At 51.4% G+C, this 23,592-nt stretch overlaps 7 protein-coding genes across 7 annotated transcripts; 3 read left to right on the top strand and 4 right to left on the bottom strand.

Annotated features, from left to right (window-relative positions):
* Window positions 1-482: 482 nt before the first annotated feature.
* On the bottom strand, window positions 483-2,379 carry ALT_4721 (D-mandelate dehydrogenase-like dehydrogenase; the record flags this gene model as incomplete). The annotated part of the gene is made up of 4 exons (XM_033556840.2): window positions 483-588; window positions 645-867; window positions 1,284-2,009; window positions 2,064-2,379. The coding sequence occupies 4 exons, from the start codon at window positions 2,377-2,379 to the stop codon at window positions 483-485; spliced, it is 1,371 nt and encodes a 456-aa protein (XP_033412731.2).
* Window positions 2,380-2,693: 314 nt separating this feature from the next.
* On the bottom strand, window positions 2,694-11,256 carry ALT_4720 (type I polyketide synthase; the record flags this gene model as incomplete). Its single annotated transcript, XM_089599791.1, has 15 exons — window positions 2,694-3,536; window positions 3,592-3,912; window positions 3,970-5,732; window positions 5,794-5,882; window positions 5,947-6,008; window positions 6,079-6,414; window positions 6,472-6,667; window positions 6,728-8,821; window positions 8,884-9,043; window positions 9,098-9,218; window positions 9,265-9,840; window positions 9,895-10,054; window positions 10,105-10,189; window positions 10,242-10,590; window positions 10,645-11,256. The coding sequence occupies 15 exons, from the start codon at window positions 11,254-11,256 to the stop codon at window positions 2,694-2,696; spliced, it is 7,767 nt and encodes a 2,588-aa protein (XP_089456129.1).
* A 460-nt stretch (window positions 11,257-11,716) lies between these two features.
* ALT_4719 (uncharacterized protein) lies at window positions 11,717-12,614 on the top strand (the record flags this gene model as incomplete). The annotated part of the gene is made up of 5 exons (XM_033556837.1): window positions 11,717-11,730; window positions 11,789-11,816; window positions 11,872-11,890; window positions 11,934-12,011; window positions 12,067-12,614. The coding sequence occupies 5 exons, from the start codon at window positions 11,717-11,719 to the stop codon at window positions 12,612-12,614; spliced, it is 687 nt and encodes a 228-aa protein (XP_033412728.1).
* Window positions 12,615-12,697: 83 nt separating this feature from the next.
* ALT_4718 (putative EF-hand calcium-binding domain protein) lies at window positions 12,698-13,557 on the bottom strand (the record flags this gene model as incomplete). The annotated part of the gene is made up of 2 exons (XM_033556836.2): window positions 12,698-13,419; window positions 13,494-13,557. The coding sequence occupies 2 exons, from the start codon at window positions 13,555-13,557 to the stop codon at window positions 12,698-12,700; spliced, it is 786 nt and encodes a 261-aa protein (XP_033412727.2).
* A 593-nt stretch (window positions 13,558-14,150) lies between these two features.
* On the bottom strand, window positions 14,151-18,062 carry ALT_4717 (putative potassium/sodium P-type ATPase; the record flags this gene model as incomplete). The annotated part of the gene is made up of 6 exons (XM_089599790.1): window positions 14,151-14,987; window positions 15,034-16,936; window positions 16,991-17,085; window positions 17,161-17,287; window positions 17,351-17,522; window positions 17,915-18,062. The coding sequence occupies 6 exons, from the start codon at window positions 18,060-18,062 to the stop codon at window positions 14,151-14,153; spliced, it is 3,282 nt and encodes a 1,093-aa protein (XP_089456128.1).
* A 1,088-nt stretch (window positions 18,063-19,150) lies between these two features.
* Window positions 19,151-19,980, top strand: ALT_4716 (putative exosome complex subunit Rrp46; the record flags this gene model as incomplete). The annotated part of the gene is made up of 2 exons (XM_033556834.1): window positions 19,151-19,486; window positions 19,567-19,980. The coding sequence occupies 2 exons, from the start codon at window positions 19,151-19,153 to the stop codon at window positions 19,978-19,980; spliced, it is 750 nt and encodes a 249-aa protein (XP_033412725.1).
* Window positions 19,981-21,122: 1,142 nt separating this feature from the next.
* Window positions 21,123-23,151, top strand: ALT_4715 (putative NAD+ kinase Utr1; the record flags this gene model as incomplete). The annotated part of the gene is made up of 2 exons (XM_033556833.2): window positions 21,123-22,590; window positions 22,646-23,151. The coding sequence occupies 2 exons, from the start codon at window positions 21,123-21,125 to the stop codon at window positions 23,149-23,151; spliced, it is 1,974 nt and encodes a 657-aa protein (XP_033412724.1).
* Between the last annotated feature and the right edge of the window lie 441 nt (window positions 23,152-23,592).

The following is a 23,592-nucleotide window of genomic DNA, read 5'->3' as shown; positions in this document are numbered from 1 at the left end:
ACGGTCTTCTCAAACAGATTTCTCATCTGCAAAGTGCCAGTGTTCCCAATCAACCAGGTAGCTGGCCACAGAGTTGGCGAACTCCTCAAGGGGACCCACCATTTATCAGCTTCCTCGTCCGGAAGGAGGTTACGTATTGCCCCATCTGCATGCAGTATTCCGCAACGGACTGTCTCACTGTAAATAACCACCAGCTTATCTTCCCCATGATCTAAATGGCGGGGAGCCCCCAGTTGGGGTCTTTCTTATTGGACATGTTGAAAATCAGAGCAAATACTCACAGTCACGCTGCCTTGAAAGCCATCCGCAAACGATCCCGTTCAACAAGGGGCATCTGACTAGTGAATGAACCCGAGGGGTCAGAACCCGGTGATTTCTCCATTAATATACTCGGCTTGTAGCCCTCAGGGACCTATTCACTGTAAGATTGCTTATCTGCAGGCAAGCAAAGCAGGGGAGCTGGAGCAGCGGGCCTTTGTCAACTAGGTCAAGGCTTCGATTTCCGAGTTCCAGCTGCTAGGCAATTCTGAAGTACCCTGCTCAGCGCGGACCTCGGGCGTCTTCCTTACTGTCCTGAACCATGGGATCCTAACCATCAAACCTTAATCTATAGGTATCTCTCATGGTCTCATTGTAACACTCACTGCAAACGAAATTTGATGACAGCAGTCGGTGGGCCACTTCCAGATACCTTGAAGCAGACGAGCAAGCCACGCGCCTCGGATTGAATGTCAAAGTCCTCGCAGTCTGCCTGAGCTTCATAATACGCGTATTCCCTTATCCTGGAGCTTGGTTTCCACGCTGAACCAGAGAGAAATGAGACCTCCGCGCCGATATATTCATCGGCATCGAACCAGATGATGTCGTCTGATTCATATTCGACAGTCATGTCGGGATGACTATGCTGAAGCACGAATTCGAAGTTTCTCAATAAAATAGAGTACATTAGCCAATAGTAATAACATTTCCATCTGAAATGAGGTGAAAGCCGCGCCACGACCCTTGCAACGCCCGATCAGGTGTAGAATTACCTAAACGGGTAAAGGGTGGGTATCCCTTTTCGCCAGGTCTGGACCACCACAGATCCTGGTTCCTGAATCTTCATCCATCGGCTTTTTCCTCCCGCATGCTACATCTACCATACTTCAGACGAAATTCAGGAGGTTCCTGAAGACGAGTCATTGAAAGTCATGATTAGGACTCCAAGCACCGCTGCAACATCTAGTCTACCAGTGTATCCAGCCACGCAGGCAAGGAATCTTAAGCAATCAATCACAGCATACTCTTCGGCGTCTTGATCAAATGCAGATTCACAGGCGTCAAAGCCTTCCCTCTCAGCAAAAATTCCTCAATATTCTCCATCGCCAACCGTTCAAACCCCACATGCGTGTCAACCGTACCCCCAGCATTATGCGACATCATCATCACCCGGCCATGCCTCGCCAGCCGCGGATGCACATACGGCTCCTCAGCATGAACATCCAGCCCAGCAGCCGAGATCTGCCCTTCATCCAGAGCCCGCAGCAGCGCCTCCTCATCCACCAATGATCCCCGCGCGATATTGATGAACCGTGCCCCGCGCTTGAACCTCCCCAGCCTCTCCGCATCAATCAGCGTCCGCCCCGCAAACGGCGTCGCGACCACCACGCAATCCGCCAACCCCAGCAACTCGTCCAGCTCGCCCACGAACCGCGCGCCCACGGCGTTCTCGACCTCGGCCGGTTTGCGAACTAGATCGTTGTACGCGATCTGCATGCCGAAGGCGGCGTGCGCTTTCTTGGCGATCGTGTACCCGATCTGGCCCAGCCCGATGATGCCTAGGATGCGGCCGCGCGGGTTCAGCGCTGTCAGCGGGGAGTTCTTGTGTGCGTCGAGGAAGCGTTGCGGGTTGCAGGAGTGCGCGGCCTGGTGTGACCAGGCGAGGTTGCGGAAGACGGCAAGGATGAGGAAGAGGGTCATGTCGGCGACTGATTCCGAGGAGGCGGCCGCGCCGTTGCAGTATACGATTCCTTTCGTCACTGTTAGCTAGGTGATTCTGCCTCGGTGCTCGGTTGGAAGCGCACCGTGTTGTGCGAAGACATCTACGTCGGCCCAGTCGTAGCCTGCGCCTGCGGAGGCCATGATGCGTACTGATGGCGGGAGCAGGGGGATGAGCTCCGCGTCCCACCGGCCCATTTCACCTCCTGTATTCCAGAAGGGGCGGAAAATTGCATGAAAGTCGCCCCAGCGACGTTCTTTCAAGGCGCGCATGAATTCGCCCCGTTCACGCTCCGCGACCGTGGGCTGGATGATTTCGAATTCCGAGGCGAAACGCTGGTAAACATCGTGGTTGTACTTGATGTTATCGCCTATATGGAGAACACGATATTTGGACATCATTTCGTCTTCTGATTCTTCTCGAGCTATATTCTAGGGCTACGGGTTGTATTCCGTGGACGTTGTCTTATACAAAGTATCGCGTTGTATACTCCGGCCCCGATCAATTGCCGAAAATCAAAAACCGATAGCCGGCGCAGCAGATATCCGACATCCAGCCCGCCCCATCTATAGCCGTCAGAGACCGATAGCAGTACCTGGCCAGCGATGATCGTTTTATAAACCCGAATGCAAGTCGTTCATAGGTGAAGGGGGCTGATCCACCCACCAAGGTATACAACCGGCTCCACGCTGTTCTCCGCACGCGCCCTACTTGGTCACGATCCCCATTCTCCTTTTCGGTATTCACTCTTCCGAACCGCTAGTCCAACGGCAGAGGCAATGTTTGCGCCTCCGAGGATGTCAAAAATGGCGACGTCTGCGCGGAGTTCTCTCGAGAACCAGTTCCGCAGTTCCACTGCCGCCAGGGAATCGACTCCGTACTGGTGTATGGGCTTGTCGACGTCTATATCAGCAAGCGGTAATGAGAGCATTTTGGAGAGCTTGTTCTTCAGCTGTTCTGTCACTGCTGCAGTGACATCGGCTACGGATCCAGCGTTTGCGAAGAGGGCAGCGAAATTGGTATGCTCCGCCTTCCCAGGAATGCCAGCGTCCGTCCCTTCGACCAATGTCATGTGCTGGTAGAATGGTCGCTTGATCCATTCGGTGGTTGTCATGCCTTTCTCGCGCAGTTTTGGTGTCATTCCAACCACCGTCTGACTTTTCAACAATGGGATTGCGTCCAGACTTGGATTACAGTAGATATCCAGGAGCGCGTGGAGATCAGACTCTGTGATCTGATGGAAGACAGTACTTGCCAACATCTTTTCTCGGAGTGCCAAGTTGTCTTTTAAGACACCAACGGACAGAAACATTCCAAGGTCAAACGACACAGCTTTCTCGCCCAGTGCAATGCGGTACCGGGCTAGGCCGTCTTCAAACGTATTGCCAGCGGCGTAACCAGATGCTCCTCGTGCGCCGTATATTCCAGCAACAGATGACATTAACACGAAAAAATTCATTCCTCTCGGAAGAAGCTCGTGTAAATTCCATGAGCCTTGGACCTTAGGCGTGGTAGAAGCTTTCCAAGATTCGAAAGATATACCTTCGAAATGAGCGTCCTATGAGAGCAAAGATGTCAGTGAACGTTCTTTGATATCGAGAGATTAAACTTACACTAACGACCATCGATGCTTGGACGCATCCTTTGATCGGAGGCATCGTCTGACCAAACTCGTACAAGACGGCTTTCAGGCATTCCCTGTCGGTAATGTCACACACAGGCGTAGACACTCTTGCGCCTTTGGCTTCTAGCTCCCTGACCAGGTCGTGAGCATGTGGGTTCTGAGGCCCCGATCTTGAAAGTAGAATCAGATTTCGAGCTCCCCTCTCAACAAACCAGCGAGCGATGTTCCTCCCTAAGCCGCCTAGGCCACCTGCGATGAGATATGTTTCACCCGGACTAAAGAGGCACTCTGGTCTTGTTTTCAGGACGGTCTATGCTTGGTTAGCTAGCATTCTGCGCACATCTTTGGAGGGGAGCAACCAGCATACCATTACCTCGTCTGTACCTCTCATCTCCAAAACAGCCTTCCCTGAGTTCTTGCCGCTCTGCATTTGCCTGAATGCAACTTCAATGTCTGATATGCCATAGACTTGAACTGGATCCGGAAGGGAGATCTTCCCTTCTCTTAACAATGACAAGATAGTTTCCAATGCCGCTGTCACAACGTGTGGGCGATCCATTGTCATCGCGGCCAGATCAACCGCAGCAAAAGTTATATTCTGCTCGAATTGCAACATCGGGAGCTTTGCGTTGGACAAGATATCGTTCTTCCCGATTTCGATGAACCGACCATACGGTGCGATCGACTCCCAGGAGGCGATAAGCCCCTCGGAAGATAACGAATTGAGAACCACATCGACGCCTTTCTTGTTTGTGAGGCGCTTGATTCCTTTCGCGAATAGTGTGTTCCGACTTGAGAAGATATGGTCCTCCGGGATCTTGTACCTCTCTACAAGGAACCGCTTTTTATTCTCATTGGAGACAGTCGCGAAGACCCTCGCACCGAGGAGCTGAGCGATTTGGATGGCGGCTTGTCCCGTTCCTCCAGCACCTGAATGAATCAGAATTGTTTCTTCTTGCTGAAGTCGAGCGATGTGATTGAGCGCGATCCACGCTGTGGCATACGCGACTGGCAAAGCTGCGGCTTCCGAAAAGGAGAGCATAGTGTCCGGAATCCTTATGACGGCCATGTTTTCTTCTAGACGGACATAGTTTGCGTGCCGACTGGGATAACACGCCAGAACCCTGTCTCCCGGTTGAAACTTGCGGCATGAGGATCCAACCTTTGTAACTAGCCCTGCGAATTCAGCCCCCAGCGCCTCACTGTCCAGCCGCCCCAGTGCAATCAGGACGTCCCGGAAATTAAGGCCGACACTCTTCACTTGAACTTCGAATTCTGTAGGTTTAAGTGGCTTCTCGTGTGAAGTGTCCTCCACGAAGTGGAGAGTGTTCAACAGACCAGGGGAGCCGATCTCAAGTCTGAGCCGGGGCCCAGCACCGAAAGGTCGTAATGCCTTTTGTTGAGGGAGCTTCTTCGCTGAAATTTCCTGATTGACCCCAGCGGCGTGGACCAGGCGGCCGACGTGAAGCATGCCGTCAAACTCTGTGTAATCTGTGTCGATGCTAATCTCTTGAGTCACGGCAGAAAGCGCTAGTTTGACAATCTGTTGTGCCTGGTGCTTGATCGACGCCTTCTGTTCCAGGGAGAGGATTGTCAGTCTTGTCCTGTGGTTCTCCTCTCTAAGGACTCGAAACAGTCCGTCCACGAGACGATATTTGGGACATGGTTTTTGTCCGCCCCCACCATTTACCCAGATAAGGTTCCTCGTAGACGATAGCAAGCTCTGAACACGCTTAAACTCTTGCTTGTTTATATCGTACAGGTAGGGACTGTATCCTTCCAAAACCGTGATATCCAGACTGTTTGTGGAATCTTCTTTTGTGAGGAAACGTTCCAGTGGTGTCTGCGTTATATTGGCCAGTCCCGCACGCACGAGCTGGACTTCAAGTTCACCGGCCAATTCTACTTGCGCATAGTTAGCAGGATCAACGATGATACTTATCTTCGGCGACTTTTCACCCGCGGGCGTATCATCAACGGCAGTCGAGAGAATTAGACTAGCCTCCTGACAGTCCTCGTGGCTGTAATCGTCGATCACGACATCGCAGCCAGAGAATCCGGCTTTCTTCAAGTGTCTTTCCCATTGGGCCACGTCCGCGCATGGATTCTTCTGGCGGTGGGGCTCGAGTCCTGAGAGCGTCAGAGAATCTTGTGCGATTCCAGCTTTAGGGTATAGAAGGGAAAGACGTACCTCGCCACCATCCTTCAAACAAGCCAAAGACAAACGTCGTCCGGATAGCACCCGGTCGGGTAATTTCGACGAGTACAAGCTTTCCCCCGCTGCAGTAGATGGTATCAGTTATTACTCGGATTCAGTTGCGACATGTTGGTGGAACGATCATACGGCTTCAGCAACTTGCGGACATTCTTCAGACTCGCAGACAGATCTTTTGTTGCATGCAAGACCTAAGATATCAGGCAGGTCAGATCGTGTCCCTACTCTCAAACCGTACAATTTTCAAACTCATAAACTCACCAGAAATGCAACAACCATGTCATACGTTCCACATTCGAAGCCCTCCAGCGCAGGATCCTGCTCGATATCAAGTGTCTTGAACCTCATCCGCGTGCCTTGAGATGCAAAGAGGTCCTGTGCCTTCGGAAAGAATGACCCAGATATATCCGTAAAATCCCAATGTCCATAGCGAGGCGCCGTGACATCGTTTTCCGAGTTTGTAGAAAGGACCTGGAGGCAGAATTGAGTCATGGCGCCGCTTCCAGCACCAACTTCAAGGACTTTCATGTGTGGGTTCTTGTGGGCCAGAGCATCCAAATACCGAGCGAATTGACGAATACGTGGGAGAGAATGAACCTGCAGAACATGGTCATTTGACTGACAATTGAATGCTATCATGGCGTCCTGGCTTACCATTTCATAATAAGAGTCATCAAGTAAGTTTCCTTCGAATAAGAAAACAATGGGGTCGATTTCTCCTTTAAGGAACTTGAGAAGGTTCCTACAGACTGTGCTCACAAGTAGTCCTCGCTTGTTCGTGTTCTCGAGTTTTGCATGAATGTCGTTAACGAAGCTCTCGTCCTTCATGCGGTTCCTCCATATTTCAGAGCTAAAGGGAGAGTGGCCTGAATCTAGTGCTCTTTGCTGATCTACCATCCACTCCACGTACCTCCCCATATGGGCAGGGTGATCAATCTTGACGTCCGGGATCGACTTCAGGACTTTGTCAACGTATGTTATAACAAGGAAGTCCAATTCAGTAAAGTACTGGACTGGTTCTTCGTTAGTTGACCCTCCACTTGCACAAAATGCTCGGATTTTCTCGTTTTCCAGCAAGTCGAGGTCAGGCTTCCATTCTATATGGTGACAGAGGTTCTCCGTCTGTAGTTGACCATCTTCTGTAAAGGCCTCTGAGCTTTCCAGGGCTGTGACTCTAAGGCCGTTGATGGTCAGGAGTGCACGCGTCATTTCGCAATCAACTGCAGTCATTGAATACCGAGCGTCCCCAGTGGCTGACCTGTGGGAACTCGCATGCACCTTGATACTATCCGCTGTCGGATGGCTCAACCCGCTGTTCGATATCCATGCTTGGTCAATCCGTGTCGGAACAGCCAAGGGTTTTTTCTGGCTTCCGTACGTCACGATACCGGCCATAATGTGGATAACGGCATCCAATGTGGTAGGGTGAATCGTATGAGGCAGAGCAATTGCTGAGCTCGCGTCCTCCACCCACCTGTAGGTGCGGACATCCGAGACAAATTGGCCATTGGGCTTTCCATCGCATCTGAGAGCTGTGATTGCCTTGAAGTCCGGTCCATAATGGTAGCCACAGGCAAATATATCTTCGTAGAACTGGGATGCGTCGATGGATTCTGCGCATGTATATGCTGCATTCAAATATGACTGCACAAGACCTTCCTGCCACTCGCGCTCCACTCGGCCGTTGGTATCCAGTCCCATCTCGCCAGCTTCGAATGCGGCTTGAATAGACCCAGTGGAGTTCTCAATCCAGGTGTTGTTCTCGTACGAACATATCCGGAATTCGTACCAGCCGCTACTATCTGCCTTGCCTTCTCTGATGCGTTTCATGTGTATATTTGTCTCGATGCCGTCCGCATGTGTAGGTATATGCAGTGCAGATGAAAACACGACATCTTTGATATTGAAGCCCACAATGGCTTTGTCTGGCTCAACAAGCTGCTTGATCGCCTCCACCGCCATGACCAACATGCCTGCCGCCGGGTAGAGAATCGTATTATTGATCTTGTGGTCTTGAACCCACGGCATCTCAGAGACTCGGATGATGTTCCTCCAGGTAGCTTCCATTGGGTTGCCATCTGGATCTGGGATACCGACAAGGTCCAGACGGCCGAATCTCCTGCATCTGTAGCCCTTGCTTTTTCGGCTCTCGCGCCAGTATGATGTAGAATGGTTGAATGGGTATTCGGGAAGGTTACTGAGCACTCGTCTTTGGCTGGTTCCACCATAGGCAGTTGTGTTAACCAGTGCCAGATTGATTGGGTAGCCGTAGCAATGCAAGTGACCTGCACAGTCCAAGGCGGTCTTCACAGCAGATTTATTCCGTATTAGAAGTGAAAGATAAAGGATATCGGCTTGCTTGTTGATGCTCTTGAGTATATCTCGGCATGGACCTTGCAATGCTGCGTGCGGCCCAATCTCCAAGAGATGATTGATTGTCATCTGATAGCGATGGCTTCCATCGATTTTCCTGGTCTGCTTTCCTGGAGAAGAACAGATGCGGCTCACAGCATCGGAGAACAATACTGGAGACACCATATTCCGTACCCAGTATGCAGGGTCCGTCAGCTCAAGACTTGAGACCCAGTCTCGAGTTACAGAAGACAACATGACCGGGGCATTCTTCTTCTCACAACTTGGCTTCTCCAACGTTCCCATCGCAGACTGATACTCGTTTGCGATTTCTCGCATCTGGAACGAATGATACGCGACGTCGACCACCAACTTGCGTGAGAAGACCTCATCCTGCTGCAGCAGATTATGCAGGGCGTCGATTTGCTCTGCGTCGCCTGACACTGTCACGCTTCTAGGGCTGTTGATGCAGGCCACGACCAGTCTCCGACTTTGGATCCTGTCGATATATTCTTGGGTATCATCCTTGGATAGACCTACCGCAAGCATTGAACCTTTCATTGAGCTGAGCTCTTCAAGCTTTGCCGCCAGAAAGCCTCGGTAGTACGAAACTTTCAGCGCGGATTGCTTTGAGAGACCTCTGGCGCAGTACCTGTCTCATTCCTCGTCAGTCATATTGAGACAGATACATGGATATATTGGCAGGGCAAGTACGCAGCAGCAATTTCTCCGGAGGAGTGTCCTACAACTGCCGTTGGGATAACTCCCCAGCTGTCAAGTAGATCAATGAGGGCGACCTGAAGAGCAGTCGATATAGGTTGGCCATAAGCGGGATTATTCACGTTGGTATCAGATGCGGACTGTTGTAGCTCATCTGTGAAGCCATTGTTAGCCATCCGGCTACAGGCTGAATGAGACGGACAATTACTTAGAAGATCCCAGGCGCACCCTAGTGTTTTCAGGTATTTTGCGGACTCTGCGAGACTGTTCGCAAATATAGGATACCGATGTAATAGCTCGCGACCCATTGCGTGCCATTGAGCTCCTTGCTATGAACGGTCAGCCTCGGCAGTCCCCGGTTTGTTATAGTCATACTCCAGTAAACAAGAACGCTATGTGAGGGTCGTCGGTAGATTTGATTGGAGGCGCAAAGTCGTCACAGAGGCTTCCAAGATCCCCCCAGACATCTCCAATAGCATAGCTCCGCCAATGGAGGTGACTACGGCGCTGATCGAGGGTGTATGCGAGGTCGAGCAGATATTGATGTCGCTGGCTTCTTGAGAACTCACGCTTGTCCGATAGAAATGGCTTCCAGAATCCCACAAGTCGCTTGATTCCGTCTTCGTCTGCGGTTGACCACACAAGAAGCTGGTCGTTTTCCTCCTCGTCGAGAAATCCATTCTCTTTTTGTCCAATGACATGGTCGTCGGTCAGTTCGCTGCTTTGGTCATTCATGGCGTAGCCACGCTTCCCTTGCGCCACTAGACCAATGTCTGCATGTAATGGAGGTACGACCACCGTCTGATGACCGGTGTTTTCAATACCCATAAGGCGAAGAGAATTGTATGCATCGTCCAGGACGACATGGCAATTTGACCCGCCGAAGCCGAACGAGCTCACGGAAGCTCTTCGTAGGCCATTCTCGGGCCATGGAATGGCCTTTTGCACCACCTATTGTGCGAAAGCTGTTAGGGGCGCCGACTCAAGACGGAAACTCTTCCAAACCTTTAAATTGAGGAACTCTTCATCGATTTGTGGATTAAGTGACTGCAGGTTTCGGCTATTTGGTGGAATGATGCCTCTCTCCAATGCTAAAATGACTTTGATGACTCCAGCAACACCACTAGCTCCTTCAAGATGCCCTATGTTCGATTTGACAGATCCACTACAGTGTCTTAGGATAGTTTTCGCTCGGAATGGCCAGACAGGACTTACACGTATAATGGCTGCTCTGGGGACCTATACCGCCGAAAAGCCGTCCCTATCGCTCTCGTCTCGATTGGGTCACCAATGGGGGTCCCTAATTCTAGTTAACAGAGAGGGAACTTCCCGGGGTCTCATTAAATAAATACCTGTGCCATGCGCTTCGAAATATCGAGTCAGTGACATATCCAGCCCAGCCTTTTTGTACGTATCTCTGATCAGGCGGACCTGCGCCTCTTTGCTAGGCTGGGTGATACCGGGTGTCTTTCCATCCTGATTGGAAGAGGATGATCTTATAACGGCTCTGATGGTGTCTCCATCACGTATAGCACTATCGAGTCGCTTAATCACAATGACACCAATTCCCTCGCCTCTTGCATATCCATTTGCACGGCTGTCAAAGCTGTAGCTGTGACTATCTCGCGATAGCAGACCCAAATTGTCCAAGCTCATGGTCATTTCTGGGGTTAGTATCACGTTGCTCCCGATTGCTAGGCCCTACCAAAGGGTTAGCAAGAAAAGTCACAAGAATTTGTCCTTCTGTCAACATACCATAGCAGCGTCTCCACTCCAGATCGATTGGCATGTCATATCCAAGGCGATTAGACTGCTTGAACATGCAGTATCAACCGCAACGCTGGGTCCTAGAAGATCAAAGAACCAACTAACTCGATTAGCAAGCATATTCCGCGACGTGCCCACGGCCGTGTATTTAGGCATATCCAGCGGATCTTTAGTCTGCAACAAAAAGTAGTCGTCGCTAAACGAGCCTGCAATCACACTCGTCTTGGAGCTGGCAACTTTCTCCATTGGAAGACCTGCGTTTTCCAGGGCTCGGTAGACGGTCTCCAGGACCATACGCTGCTGAGGATCCATTGCCTCCGCTTCCGCAGCACTCATTGAGAAGAAAGGCGCGTCAAAGGTCGCTATATTTTCCTTGAGAAAGTGTCCTCCGCGCATTGAGATGCTGTCGAGGCGGTTGCGATCAGGATGGTAGTGGGCGTCGATGTTCAGCCGGTCGGCAGGGAACTCGGTCGAAACACATCTGCCATCGAGCAACATCTGCCAGAAAGAATCTGATGAAGTTGCATCCTCGGGGAACTTGAAGGAGAAGCCTACAACCGCTAAGGGTGGAAGACTGTCGGTTGATGTGCTGCCGGCCATAATGAATGTTCAGTGCAGCGGCGTCGGAAAGAAAAAAGGGTAGACTGAACCTATCTAAATATGCTGACGGTTAACAGGTTGATATCTTGTATCAATATCGATTAATGACATCCTAGGGAAGTCAAACTGGTGGACCGGTGTTGTAAAGCGAGACTGTCATTTGTCACTAGTCGAGACCCATCGCTCGTCTTACATCCACCGCAGACACGGCAGGACGCCTGAACCGAATTAGCTTACGACGATGCAGCTCACCGTCGTGCAGTTGGCCACTATCATTGGCCATATTACAATGAATGTGTTGGCTATGCACCCTCCTGTCTATTTGGAATTCGACAAATTGGCAAATGAGTGCCGACGTGACCCACCGCAGCGACAGCTGATAAATGGTTATCATCACTTGCTTTGGCTTCCTCTAATCTTTTCTCGTCCGGAAGTAAGACGACAATTTCATTGAGACATAATGCGCATTCTCTGGTGAGTGTGCCTCCGATCCTCTAGCCAGTGCACTGCTCGAGTTGTTAATGGAGAACAGTCTCCATGGAGCGGGCACCAATTCTCGGGTAAGCTTCGAGCCAAACCCAACATCATCGATAATGAATCTGACAAGGGTCAAAGATCTTCGAGATGCAGACAGGTAGAATAACCTTCCTCGTGCTGTTCGAAACTGATAGAACCAGCCGCCATCCGTTACGAGCTAGCAGACAGCCACGTCTACGATTTCGTGGAAGGCACCATTCCTTGGAGCATGTACCCAGGTCCGTGGGTCCCCTTTCATACAAAGCCATGCACAATTGAGAACTGATTCTACAGGCGTTGAGACAATCGCCTTGGACAACGAACCTGTCTTCGCGTACTTTGACGACAAAGACCCGCAGAGTGGTCTCGCCGTGTATCAGCATTTCGAACAACACCTGCGAGATGAGGGGCCATACGACGGTGTAATCGCATTCAGTCAGGCGGCAACGATGATCCTGACGTACCTTATCTACGTCTTCAAGAGAAAGAACGGAGGAGACGACGTTGACAGCCCGTTCAGATTCGCTGTGCTTTTCTCGGTTGTCCGACCGCCGATTGACTATGAGGAATTGCAGAAGGGGAAGTTCGTAGATATGGATTTACGATATGTCAAGGGTATTGTGGAAATCCCCACTGTCCATGTATGGGGTGCACTGGAAGAGAGCGCCGGCCAAGCGGCTATGACGAGCGACGCCTGCAGGTCAGATATGAAATGGACGTATGTTCACGATCGAGGGCACGAAATCCCTGGCGCTGGGAGTAAGGCTGCGGTGACAAAGACGGCCAATGCCATACGAAGGGCGATAGAGACTGCGTCGGATCATCTCGATAATAAAGAATAGCCAAACCGATAAATAGATCCAAAACCATTATATATGGATGTCCAACACCGCTGCAACATCTATAACTACCATCCAAGAACCTCCTACGCACAAACCTCCAGCAACACCCACCTTACCAAGTCTGCAATCGTCCGACTCACCCGATCCGTGCGGGGAATCTCATGCCCACCCCCATGATCAAACACCCTTCTCTTCCCCGACTCACAAATCCCCGAAAGCTGCACCCCAGCTGCATACCTCGGATCCTTAGACCCATAAACATGCACCGTCGGAATCCCCACCTTAAACGGGCCCCGAATCTCCCCCCGGAGCTCCTCCTCATCCACCGCCCCACCCCCCGACGCATCGCCCGTCCACCGCGCCGACCCCTTCGTCAATATCGACGCCGAATGAGCCTGCATCGCCAACGCCTCTCTCCCCGCCCGATCGCGCTCCTTCACCGCGTCGGAAATCTGAAACCCGATGCTCTCAATCAGCTTCAGCGGCGGCCCGCCGCAGATGAAGATCGCCGCCTTGAACGGCGGGGGCTGCGCGGGGTTCTGCGCTTGGTGGAGGAGGAGCATGGCGGTGCCGAGGGCGCATCCCTGCGAGAACATCATCACTGCATCGTAAGGGCCACGTTCTGCGATGAGGCCCTTGAGCCAGGTGCAGGTTTTCTGGATCGCCTCGGGCGAGTCATCTTCCCAGAAAGAGTAGTAGGGGGCGGGGTAGAAGAGGTCGATGCCCGCTGCGGCGGTGGAGGGGTAGCGGCCGTCTATGAAGTCGAAGTCGATGTGGAGGTCATTGAGGTGAGAGCGGAAGGTTGCTGGAGGGAGAGAGGGGTTAGTTGCGAACTTGCGGGCAGCTGATAAGCAAGGGTGAGCGGGGTAGGTTACGGACCTGTCTGGGACTTGAAGATGGCGCCGCTGGTGCCCTTGCCGTGGAGGCACAACACCTTCATCATAATGGCGGGATTGGGGGCTACAAGTGAGATGGCAGTGAGACAGGGAGATCACTTTGGAGCTGCAGAGAAAGGGATAGAGTATTGCCAACCTGGCAGGATATTCGCTGGGGCTGGGATCCAAAAGCCTCTGTCAGCAAATCGCCCCCACTACCTCTGCAGCCTGCAAGTTGGTTTGGCGATAACGGACATCTTGTTTGGTTCGGCTTCATTTCGTTTGCCAGTATGATGAAATTATTTTCCTGGGCTCAAGGTGGTGTGACTGGCCTCATATTAGGTGATTTCTCTCCGTCGATCACTGCATATGGTTATTGAGTTTACCTGGCTGTCGTCCTTGCGAGTTATGAGACGCCGTTGAATATACATTTCAAGCAACCAATGATAAGTTGAAGAATCTGCGGTATACGAAAACTGAGGTAAGCAAACCTGCGATATAGCAAAGAAGAATTGTTAACAAGTGAATCTAGTCAACGAAAAAAAGACAAAGGCAATGTGTGTTGAACACCATCTAGAACCCGTCGGAGCTGCCGAAAATGGTTGAACATCCTCTGGCTCTGTTTCAACATTCTATCCCACTTCTAGCTCCCAAACGTCCTCTACTTCATCTCCACGCTGGCGTTGGCACTCATCGACAAAAGAGTAGATGGCGTCAGCGTCAAACCGGCTCTCATCTCAGCATCCATCATTGTAAGCATTGCGTTCTTCCCGCTTCCAATCCCGTAAGCCCTCTTGATCGCTTTCCAACTTTCCACAAGCGCCAGGTACACAGCGACACATCCAAAGACGATCCCCCACTCCCATCCGATACCTTGATGTTTGAAAACCAGTCTGTTAATGGTAGGCAAGTAGATCACCGGGAAGGCCACCACGAAGCCGGCAACCACGGCCCAAAACAGGAAACGGTTTCTCCAAATGGACTGGAACACAGAGAGCTTGCCGGGATATTTATCGGGATCTAGATTGAACAGAGACCGGGAGAAGTGTTTGACCTCCCACGCTGTGATCAGCAGAAGGAATGTCAGTGAGGCATAGGTTGTAGCACGCGCTCGGTAGACGACGTTGCATGTTTCGTTCCAGCCATTGTTGCAGTCCTCTCCCAGATCTGAAATACCAGCACCAGCTCCGTAGATGACGCATACAAAGGCCACCAGACACAATGATCCCATGAATGAACCGTAGATCATTTTGTCCGTAATAAGCTCTTTGGTGAAGACGCCGACCTTTAGGTCATGTGGTGGACGGTACATCAGATCAGGCTGCCCTTCTTCCAATCCCAACCCTAAAGCTAGGAATGACGAAGTGACTAGGTTGGCCCAGAGGATTTCAAGCGGCGATAGAGGAAATATCGAGTTGCCCTGCTTATCTTTGAAAGCCAGAGCGATCAAAAGCAAAATCACCTGAGCGATATTTGATATAAGCAGGTGCATCAGGAACTGCAGGTGTTAGTCATGCCATACAAAACCGCCAAGTCGAGATTACCTTCTGAATGTTGTCAAAAAGTCGTCTTCCTTCCTCCACTGCCTTCACAATAGACGAGAAGTTATCGTCTGTGAGTACCATATCGGCCGCTTCCTTTGCAACATCGCTGCCGTTCTTGCCCATTGCAATGCCAACATCTGCGCGTTTCAGGGCGGGCGAGTCGTTGACTCCGTCGCCTGTCATCACACAGAAAGCGCCACGTCGATGCATCGCCTCAACCATTCGAACCTTGGTTGCAGGGCTACATCTAGCGATCACAAGAGGTAGCTGATCAATGGCGTCTATGTCAGCATCAGATAGCTCGTCAAACTCGGCAGCAGCCATGACCAAGCGCCATGATCTGCTATCCAACATTGGACCGAGGATTCCCACTTCCGACGCAATTGCTGTCGCCGTTTTGATGTGGTCACCGGTGAGCATATGCACGGTGATTCCGGCCATCTGACACTTGCGCACAGCCGCAGCGGTTTCTCCACGGGGAGGGTCATAAAGCCCTACGAGGCCGCAGAACTCAAGATTGGCCTCCGCCATGGCGCGTGGGGACACTTGGGATTTGTCTCCGAGTGGTGCTCTTTTGTGTGCAATGCACAAAACACGAAGACCTTCCCCCGCCATTCTATCGGCTTCATACTGAATGTCTTCCTTTTCCTTCTCAGAAATGGCGAGACCTGGTAAAACAGCTTCGGGGGCTCCCTTCGTATACACCTCGTTCATGTTCTCGCCCGAGTTCTTGTAAACGATTGTCATCCGCTTAATAGAAGAGTCAAACGGATACTCTGTGTGGAGCTGCATACCGTCTCTCTGCAGTATAGTCGATTTCTCGTAACCGACACGCAGCGCCAGAACGTTCAGGGCGACCTCGGTGGGTTCCCCCACAGCAGTCCAACGACCACTTGAGGAGCCATCTGGCTCCTCATTTTGGACGACTGACATATTACATAGAGAAATTGTGGCGAGAAAGGTAGAGAGAGCCGGGTTTTCACCATGCTTCTCAGGAACCCAGTCAGACCCGTTCAATTGAACCAAACCGCTGGTAGGGTCGTATGGGTCGGTGGTATCCTGAACAGTCAGAGTACCAGCACCCGGTATCCACGCCGTACGTGCAATCATCCTTCCTTGTGTCAAGGTTCCTGTCTTGTCAGAGCAAATGTTTGTGACACCGCCAACAGCTTCCAGACATTGAAGCTTCCGGACGATGACGTTCCCCTTTGCCATTGCTTTGGTACCCACCGCCATGGTTATCGTGAGCACAGCAATTAAGGATTCTGGAATCACGGCCACGCCAATGGCTATTCCGTATATCAGGACTTCTCCTTCAATGTCCCACTTATTGACAGAAAAGACGATAATTGCCAAGAGAACTGCGAGAGCAAAAAGAAGGAGCGCAAATTTACTCAACTTGACCTGTAGTGGAGTACCAACGAGACCGAGGACATTTTCTGCTGTTGATTTGACATGGCGGACGGCCCTAACGAGCCTACTGGAGTCGGCGTCCTCTGAAGTCTCCTGGAGAAGTTTAGCTATCCTGCCCACTTCGGTTTTCATTCCGGTAGCAGTGACGATTCCGGTTGCCCGTCCTTGTGTCATGCTACATCCAGAATATGCCATGTTGGTTCTATCTCCGATGGGCATATTGTAGGAAGAAAGCACAATATGCGGGGTTTTGTTCACAGGCAAGGATTCGCCCGTTAGCAAGGCCTCATCCATTGATACATTTGTACCGTCGATCAATCTCAGATCTGCAGGAACGATGTCGCCAACTGCGAGTTGAACAACGTCGCCAACGACAACAGACTCGGCCGGCGCGGAGACCACGCGGCCGTCTCGCAGTACCTTGCATACAGGTGCGGACAGTCGATGCAGCGACATAATTGTCTTTTCTGCCCGGTAATCTTGAACGAACCTGTGAAACATTGATCAGTCTGAGGGCATCAAAATCCAGGGTATATAAACCTACCCCACGACAATGTTGAGGACGATGACTGCTGTGATCACGCCTCCCTCGATGTAGTCATGGATACCGAATGATATACCCATAGTGATGAGGAGAACCTGAGTTTACATTGGTATCATTTGGCAACTTGAAGTTTGACAAACCGGGGTATGGCCATTCAGGAAGGATCATACCATAGTTAGACTATTGGAAACCTGCCTCAGCAGTATTTTCCAGGTCGATACGCCCTCGATCTCCTGCACCCTGTTCGGGCCATCCCGCTCCAAGCGAGTGGCAGCTTCCGTACTCGACAGGCCATTTCTGGAAAGTTGAGTCAGAGAGAGGTGATACGGAGTGAGCAAGGACCAAAAATGCGGAACTTACTGAACATCGACCTGGAGCAGAGTCGCCAGTTGCTCAGGAGAGAGAGTGTGTGCACAGTGGGCTGAGCTCTCCTCATCATTGTTAAAGGCAGCATTTGCCGATTTATAGGGTGGCGTCGAGACTTCTAAGGCGGCAGGATACTCTAGCTTGTCCGCGCCGAGTTCTGCTTTTACTTCACATGTGTGATTACTTGAGATTGAAGTGTGTCGGTCCGTAAAAGGACATATAGGAGGCTCCGTCGATTCCTCGACATCAGGCGGAGACGTTTCAATGCCCATCCAATTAAGGTTCGTACAGACGTGGGAAACCCCTTTGATGAATATCAGACTTACGAGCCTGAATGATGATGGGATTGGTCGTGCGTCGCAGATGTTGAAAGACAAGTGAAAATTAGGATACGAATAGAGGTGCGGGGATCGTCCTAAGATATAACAGTCAACGTATGGATGAAGCCCTGGCGTTGACCTGGAAGATTGTGAGGGGTTGCCATGCTTCCATCAGCTCCTGCATGGAATATCATTGGAAAACGATGGATCGCTCTATCTTGGCCGAGTTCATTCGTACCTCCAGTGTCATCGACACTGGCTGGAAGTGAAGTGAGACCAAAATCCGGGGCCGCTAAAGGCTTGGGCCATGGGTGGCTGGCCGTTAGATTGGTTGACGATCGATCCGAGGACAGTCTCGCCGAGGCCGACAAGGATTGTTCCTCCATTATGATTCGTTCCCAGAGCCAAAAGTCATGATACTTACTCAAGCCCAAGGATGCGAGCTAGTCATGCATCCTTACATATATCGGTGGGAGCGAATCCCGCAAGATACCCTGATCCACGTGAGCCGTCAATGCAGGCCAGAAACAGTATCAACCTTAGAGAGTGGCTACAATGCATATCTAGATACATCTAACTCGATGTAAGTTGTAACAAGTATACAGCAGGCGCCAATGCAGGTGAGCTGGTGCCAATTACTGAGAGCTCCTAGTAAACCGATTCTTGCGGACAACCTTCTCCGTGTGTGGAGCAGTAGTTCCCAGAATGGATTCGGAAATCCTTGGCCTTGACAGCCATGCACTGCCACTTTGCCAATGTTCTCGGCACTTGGAGATTGAAGATGTAACACTTTGGAGTGCTCTTAAGCCATGTGTTGAACGCAGGAAGATCCAAGCCCTAGCGGAATGACGCGGGTCAAGCTCGATAGCTTGGGTCGTTGCAGTAAGTCACACGATACGGAGTAGTTCCGCTTGGTATGATTCGAAAGAAAGGAAGCGCATTCAAACCTGATCCTTTTCACTTCGTATGGATACTGCAGATCAGTGTTGCTGACTCGATAGGGAAAACACTACGGAGTACGTCGCCAGTATCATGTGTCCTCTTGAGTTCGGAGGCGACGGATACGGTGGGAATCTTGGGCTCCGACCGCCTCTATTACTGCCTGAATCATGCAGAAACAAGAAGTAAAGCTGCACAGGACAAGATCATTAGAGGTGTTAGATGTATTATACCTCTCTAGAGACACGTGTGTTGTTCCCTGTCATGCGTGGGTGCCATACACTGTGTATGTGGGATGGAGCGGGCCATTCGAGCAGCCAGATCAGCCAATCGGGAAACAGCCCGCATTGTTCAATCCTGCTGCCAAAAATTTCCAGGCGGAAGACCGTCGCTCTCTCTCTCCCTCCACACAGCAGCTTCTTCTTTGACGCCAAACCCCCGTCGATTATCCGCTTTTCCGAGGGATCTGGTGCTCTTCTCCGGTCTTGATTTAGGCGTTCAACTTGTTTCCGACCGGCAATCATCGACAAGCACAATGGTTGGGCCGACCGCCTCCCTTACTCCTCTTACTCGCGCCGACGGGTCGGCATCCTACAAATGTCCTTCGACGGGGTTCGACATCCTAGGTTCCGTAAATGCTCCTGTCGAGCTGCCTGGTCGCCGCGATGCACTGAAGCCCGAAGAGGCGACTGTCGAAGTTTTTGTGAAACCTGGGACTACTCCTGGTGGTGTTGGTGAAAGATATGTTGAGGGGATCCTGAAAACTATGCTGGGAAGGTTGATTCTGGGACGAGAGAAGGGATATCCTCGCCGAGGCGTTGTCCTTACATTGGCGATAGTGGGTGGTGAAAGTGTCTGTCGGGGAGATTCGGTGAGTGGTTTATTGCAATCGTGGTGGAATCTTATACTTAGGCGAAAGTGGACATGGCTGACTTTGCCTGTACTCAACAGTATCTGACTCTCCTTCCTGCTCTTCTTCATGCTGCTCTTCTGGCTCTAATCTCGGCTTCTGTTCCCCTATCGATGACCTTCACCGCGTCCATCCTGGCAGTCACGTCGTCAGGAGATATTATCCGACAGCCTTCTGTTAGCCAAGCGGCAACCGCGAAATCTCTTCACGTTTTGGCATTCTCCAGCAAGGGTCACCTACTTCTGAATGAAAGCCAGGGAACATTCGACTTTGCTACATGGGAAAGAGTCCATCAGCATGCCTCCGCAATCTGTCGCGGCACATTGGCCGGCAGTGCCGATGGCGATGTCAGTATGGACGGAGAGGGAGGTGAACAAGGGTTGGAGAAATTCATGCGGGAGACTATCGAGGACAAGGTCTACCAGGATTATGCCTGGAAGATCGATGCGGCGTGATGTTGGGGCTAGAGTGATCGCAGCTGCATGAACACATTGATAGCGCAGAGGTGCTATTTCGGGATGCTCCTTCAAGCCATGGCCTCCCGTGCATTCGGCAACGTCAGATTCGCTGCTTTGGCATGACCAGAGCACATTTTGGCGTCGGCACCATTGCAAGGCACACCCTAAGACCCTTCCATTGGTGCGCACAGGCGTTTTGCTCTCCGGAGTCACCATCTCTTATGGATTCTTGCACGAGCCCATACCGCACGACACGCTAACCTAGTATCTGGCTCTACATTTTCTGGCCCGGCGTGCTATCACGCTGTCGACTTCTGCTAGACTATCTTTGGCCGTTCCTGGGGTTATCCGTTGTGACACTGAATTTCTAAATATGGACCACCAATTGGAGGAAACAACCCCTCCAACCTGCAGAAGATAGGACTGAAATAGCCAGCCATAAACTCAAATTTGTACGAAATTCAACAGTACGTCAGGCAAAGCTGCCGACTACGAATGGGTCCGAGGTGACTTGACCTTATTGCCACGATCCTTGTCCCATCACGCTCCCGCGTCTGCTCGATGACTATCACTTCCCACTGCTGGGACCAAACCCTTTATGTTAGAGAAAGCCATTCCTATCCCAAGAATAACGTAGCACTTCCTTAGAGCAACAAGATGATGATATGCATGCCATCGGAAAGAATGCTGCTTTACCTTGTTCTGGAAATGCAAAACAACATGCTTTATGATGATTTGTGATCGATCTGAAATGATGATGAAAGACTACGGACCATGGAAGCAGATCGAAATGCTGACTGGACCTGCCATAATATGCCGGACATTCTTGCTCACGATTCCCTGGCTGAGAAGAGGCTAAGGATGTTTGTAATCCGCCGCCAAACCCCGTTACATCCGAACACGGCTGCCGCGGCTGCTCCGCCTTCTCCACTAGCTTACTTTGTAGCAGTCGGTCCTTTTCCCCCGTCCATGTTGGCCATTTTGCCCTTTTTGTCCATCTTTCGCTGGAATTAACAATAATTCCGTCTTACGTCTGAGAGACACAACACCCCAAGTCAATGGAATAATCACAAATCCCCCCTTCCAAGGCAGTCGGCCCTACACCTCCGCTACTCATTCGCGGGCTTTTATCATCACTCATGGCTTCCTCTTCTTCAAGCCATGGCCCCCTGAAACTCCAGTCCGACTCCCTTCCCTCTGAATCCTCCGCTCTCTCGTCATCCTCATCACCGCCGCTCTCCTCCGCAGCCCCACTATCAGGTCCAACTTCTCCAGACTCCTGTTCCTTGACGTCCACAACCGTCGGTGCATCGCTCCTTCGGGATTATGCCAGTCATATAGATCCTTCCCAGTCGACAAACGATCTTCATGTGAACCAATCCTCCTCCGGACTGTCCAACAGTAGGGCCAACGTCCCGCGGAAGCTTGAGCTTCACCAGGAAGAAGCGCCGCCCGTCGCCTCGTTACCTACGTCCCCTTTCCTCTCATTCCGCAGTGCGGGCCCCTTGGGTTCGCAGCATCGCAAGAACGCATCGTCAAGCGACCTTATACCCCGACAGACGATCATGAAGGCCCTCGCATCGCGACCGTCGCTGTGCACCAATCCCAGTTCCAATGCGCCGCTGGCGGCGTCTCTCGGATTACTAGCTACAAGCCCCAATTCGAGTTCTTCAGCGGAGACGGAGCAACAACGGTCCAGCAACTCATCGTCACAGAAGCTTTCCGCGGCTCTTTCGAACCTACAGCTGGGCAAATACCTGGAAAGGTCGCCCTCAACAGCGCAACTGGTCCTGCAATCGCCATGCTTTTTCCATCGGCGGTTCGACGATGCCGTCAACATTCAGAAGGTGCTAGAGGAAATCGCCGACGATGAGTGGTTGTCGCATTCGCGGCTTGTACAAACTGCAACCGGAGTGCGGGAGGTGTCGAAGCAGCTTCAAAGGCGGCCGATCAAACGGGCAGTGAAGAATGTGATGATTGTGACAAAGGCGCGCGATAACCGCCTGGTGCACCTGACGCGAGAGCTAGCAGAGTGGCTTCTCTCGACGCCGCGATATGGGAACGATCTGGGGGTTAACGTATGGGTTGATTCCAAGCTACGGCATTCCAAACGATTTGACGCAGCGGGACTGCTGCAATCTGAGCCGCGATTTGAGCAGATGCTGCATTACTGGACTCCGGATCTCTGTTGGGCCGCTCCGGAGAAGTTTGATCTTGTTCTTACTTTAGGGGGGGATGGTACGGTCCTGTTCACGTCCTGGCTTTTCCAGCGGATTGTTCCGCCGGTGCTCTGCTTCTCATTGGGAAGCCTCGGCTTTCTAACGAATTTCGAATTCGAGAATTACAAATCACATTTGAATGCTGTCATGGGAGACGTCGGCATGCGCGTCAACCTGAGGATGCGGTTCACCTGCACAGTCTTCCGCAAAGACCGAAGTAAAGGTGCAGAAGCAGATGCAGTCGAAGAAGGAGAGCAATTCGAGGTCCTAAACGAGTTAGTTATAGATCGGGGGCCTTCACCTTATGTGTCAAATCTTGAGTTGTACGCCGACAATGATCTCTTGACCGTGGTTCAGGCGGACGGCTGCATCTTCTCCACGCCAACTGGTAAGTTCTCTGGGCTTGGTTGAAATGGTCTGCAATTGGCTAACGCACTAATTAGGATCTACTGCGTACTCTCTGTCTGCAGGTGGCTCTCTTATTCATCCTTCTATTCCTGGCATTCTTCTTACTCCTATCTGCCCCCATACTCTGTCTTTCCGTCCAATGGTATTGTCAGACTCTCTGTTGCTCCGTATTGCCGTTCCGACGGGATCCCGCTCCAGTGCCTACTGTTCATTTGATGGCAAGGGACGCGTTGAGCTCCGCCAAGGGGACTATGTGACCGTTGAAGCCAGCCAGTACCCCTTTCCTACTGTGGTCTCCGGGAGCGGGGAATGGTTTGAAAGTATTCAGCGAGCACTGCGTTGGAACACCCGCGGAGCCGTTCAGAAAAGCTGGAATCGCGATGGGACTGATGACATATCTGCGGATGAGGAAGAGGAGGACTGGGACATTGATACCGATGCTGGTCTGGTTGGCACCGACAGCGGTCTTGGGCCCAGCGAGGACGGTGACTCAGGGACTACCAGTCCGATGAAGCGACAGATGAGCCTGCTCAATATGTAGCTGGCTCCGCCGGCCTTTGTATATTTCCTGCTTGCTTTTTGTTCATGTTTTCGTGTTACACATTACCGCGATGCTCTCCGCGAGACATTGCAGAACTATGGGACTGGCGTTGATTATATACATTTGTTCAAGGGATGTGGGACATTCACTTTGCTCGAAGAACATGGCATAGACTTTCAGGGATGATACTTGTGCGGTCATAGAACTATTTTGTTCAAGGCACAAAGGTGTGCTTAAGATTGAACTTTACTCTTGCAATACTATTCTCTTCCCGCTTCGCTTAATGAGCGGAAAACTTGCTGAGGTACAACTGAACTATTACAGAAATGGACCTTCCATGATCCATTCGGACAGTATCTCTTCAACACTCACGGAATGCCACGTGCAGCCCAAGTTCCTTGGACGTAGAGAATATCTTTTAAAAAGGGACACCTCGGCTTC

Source organism: Aspergillus lentulus, assembly GCF_001445615.1.
Source record: "Aspergillus lentulus DNA, contig: Alt08, strain: IFM 54703, whole genome shotgun sequence".
NCBI lineage: Eukaryota > Fungi > Ascomycota > Eurotiomycetes > Eurotiales > Aspergillaceae > Aspergillus > Aspergillus lentulus.
This window is presented reverse-complemented; position numbering and strand designations above follow the sequence as displayed.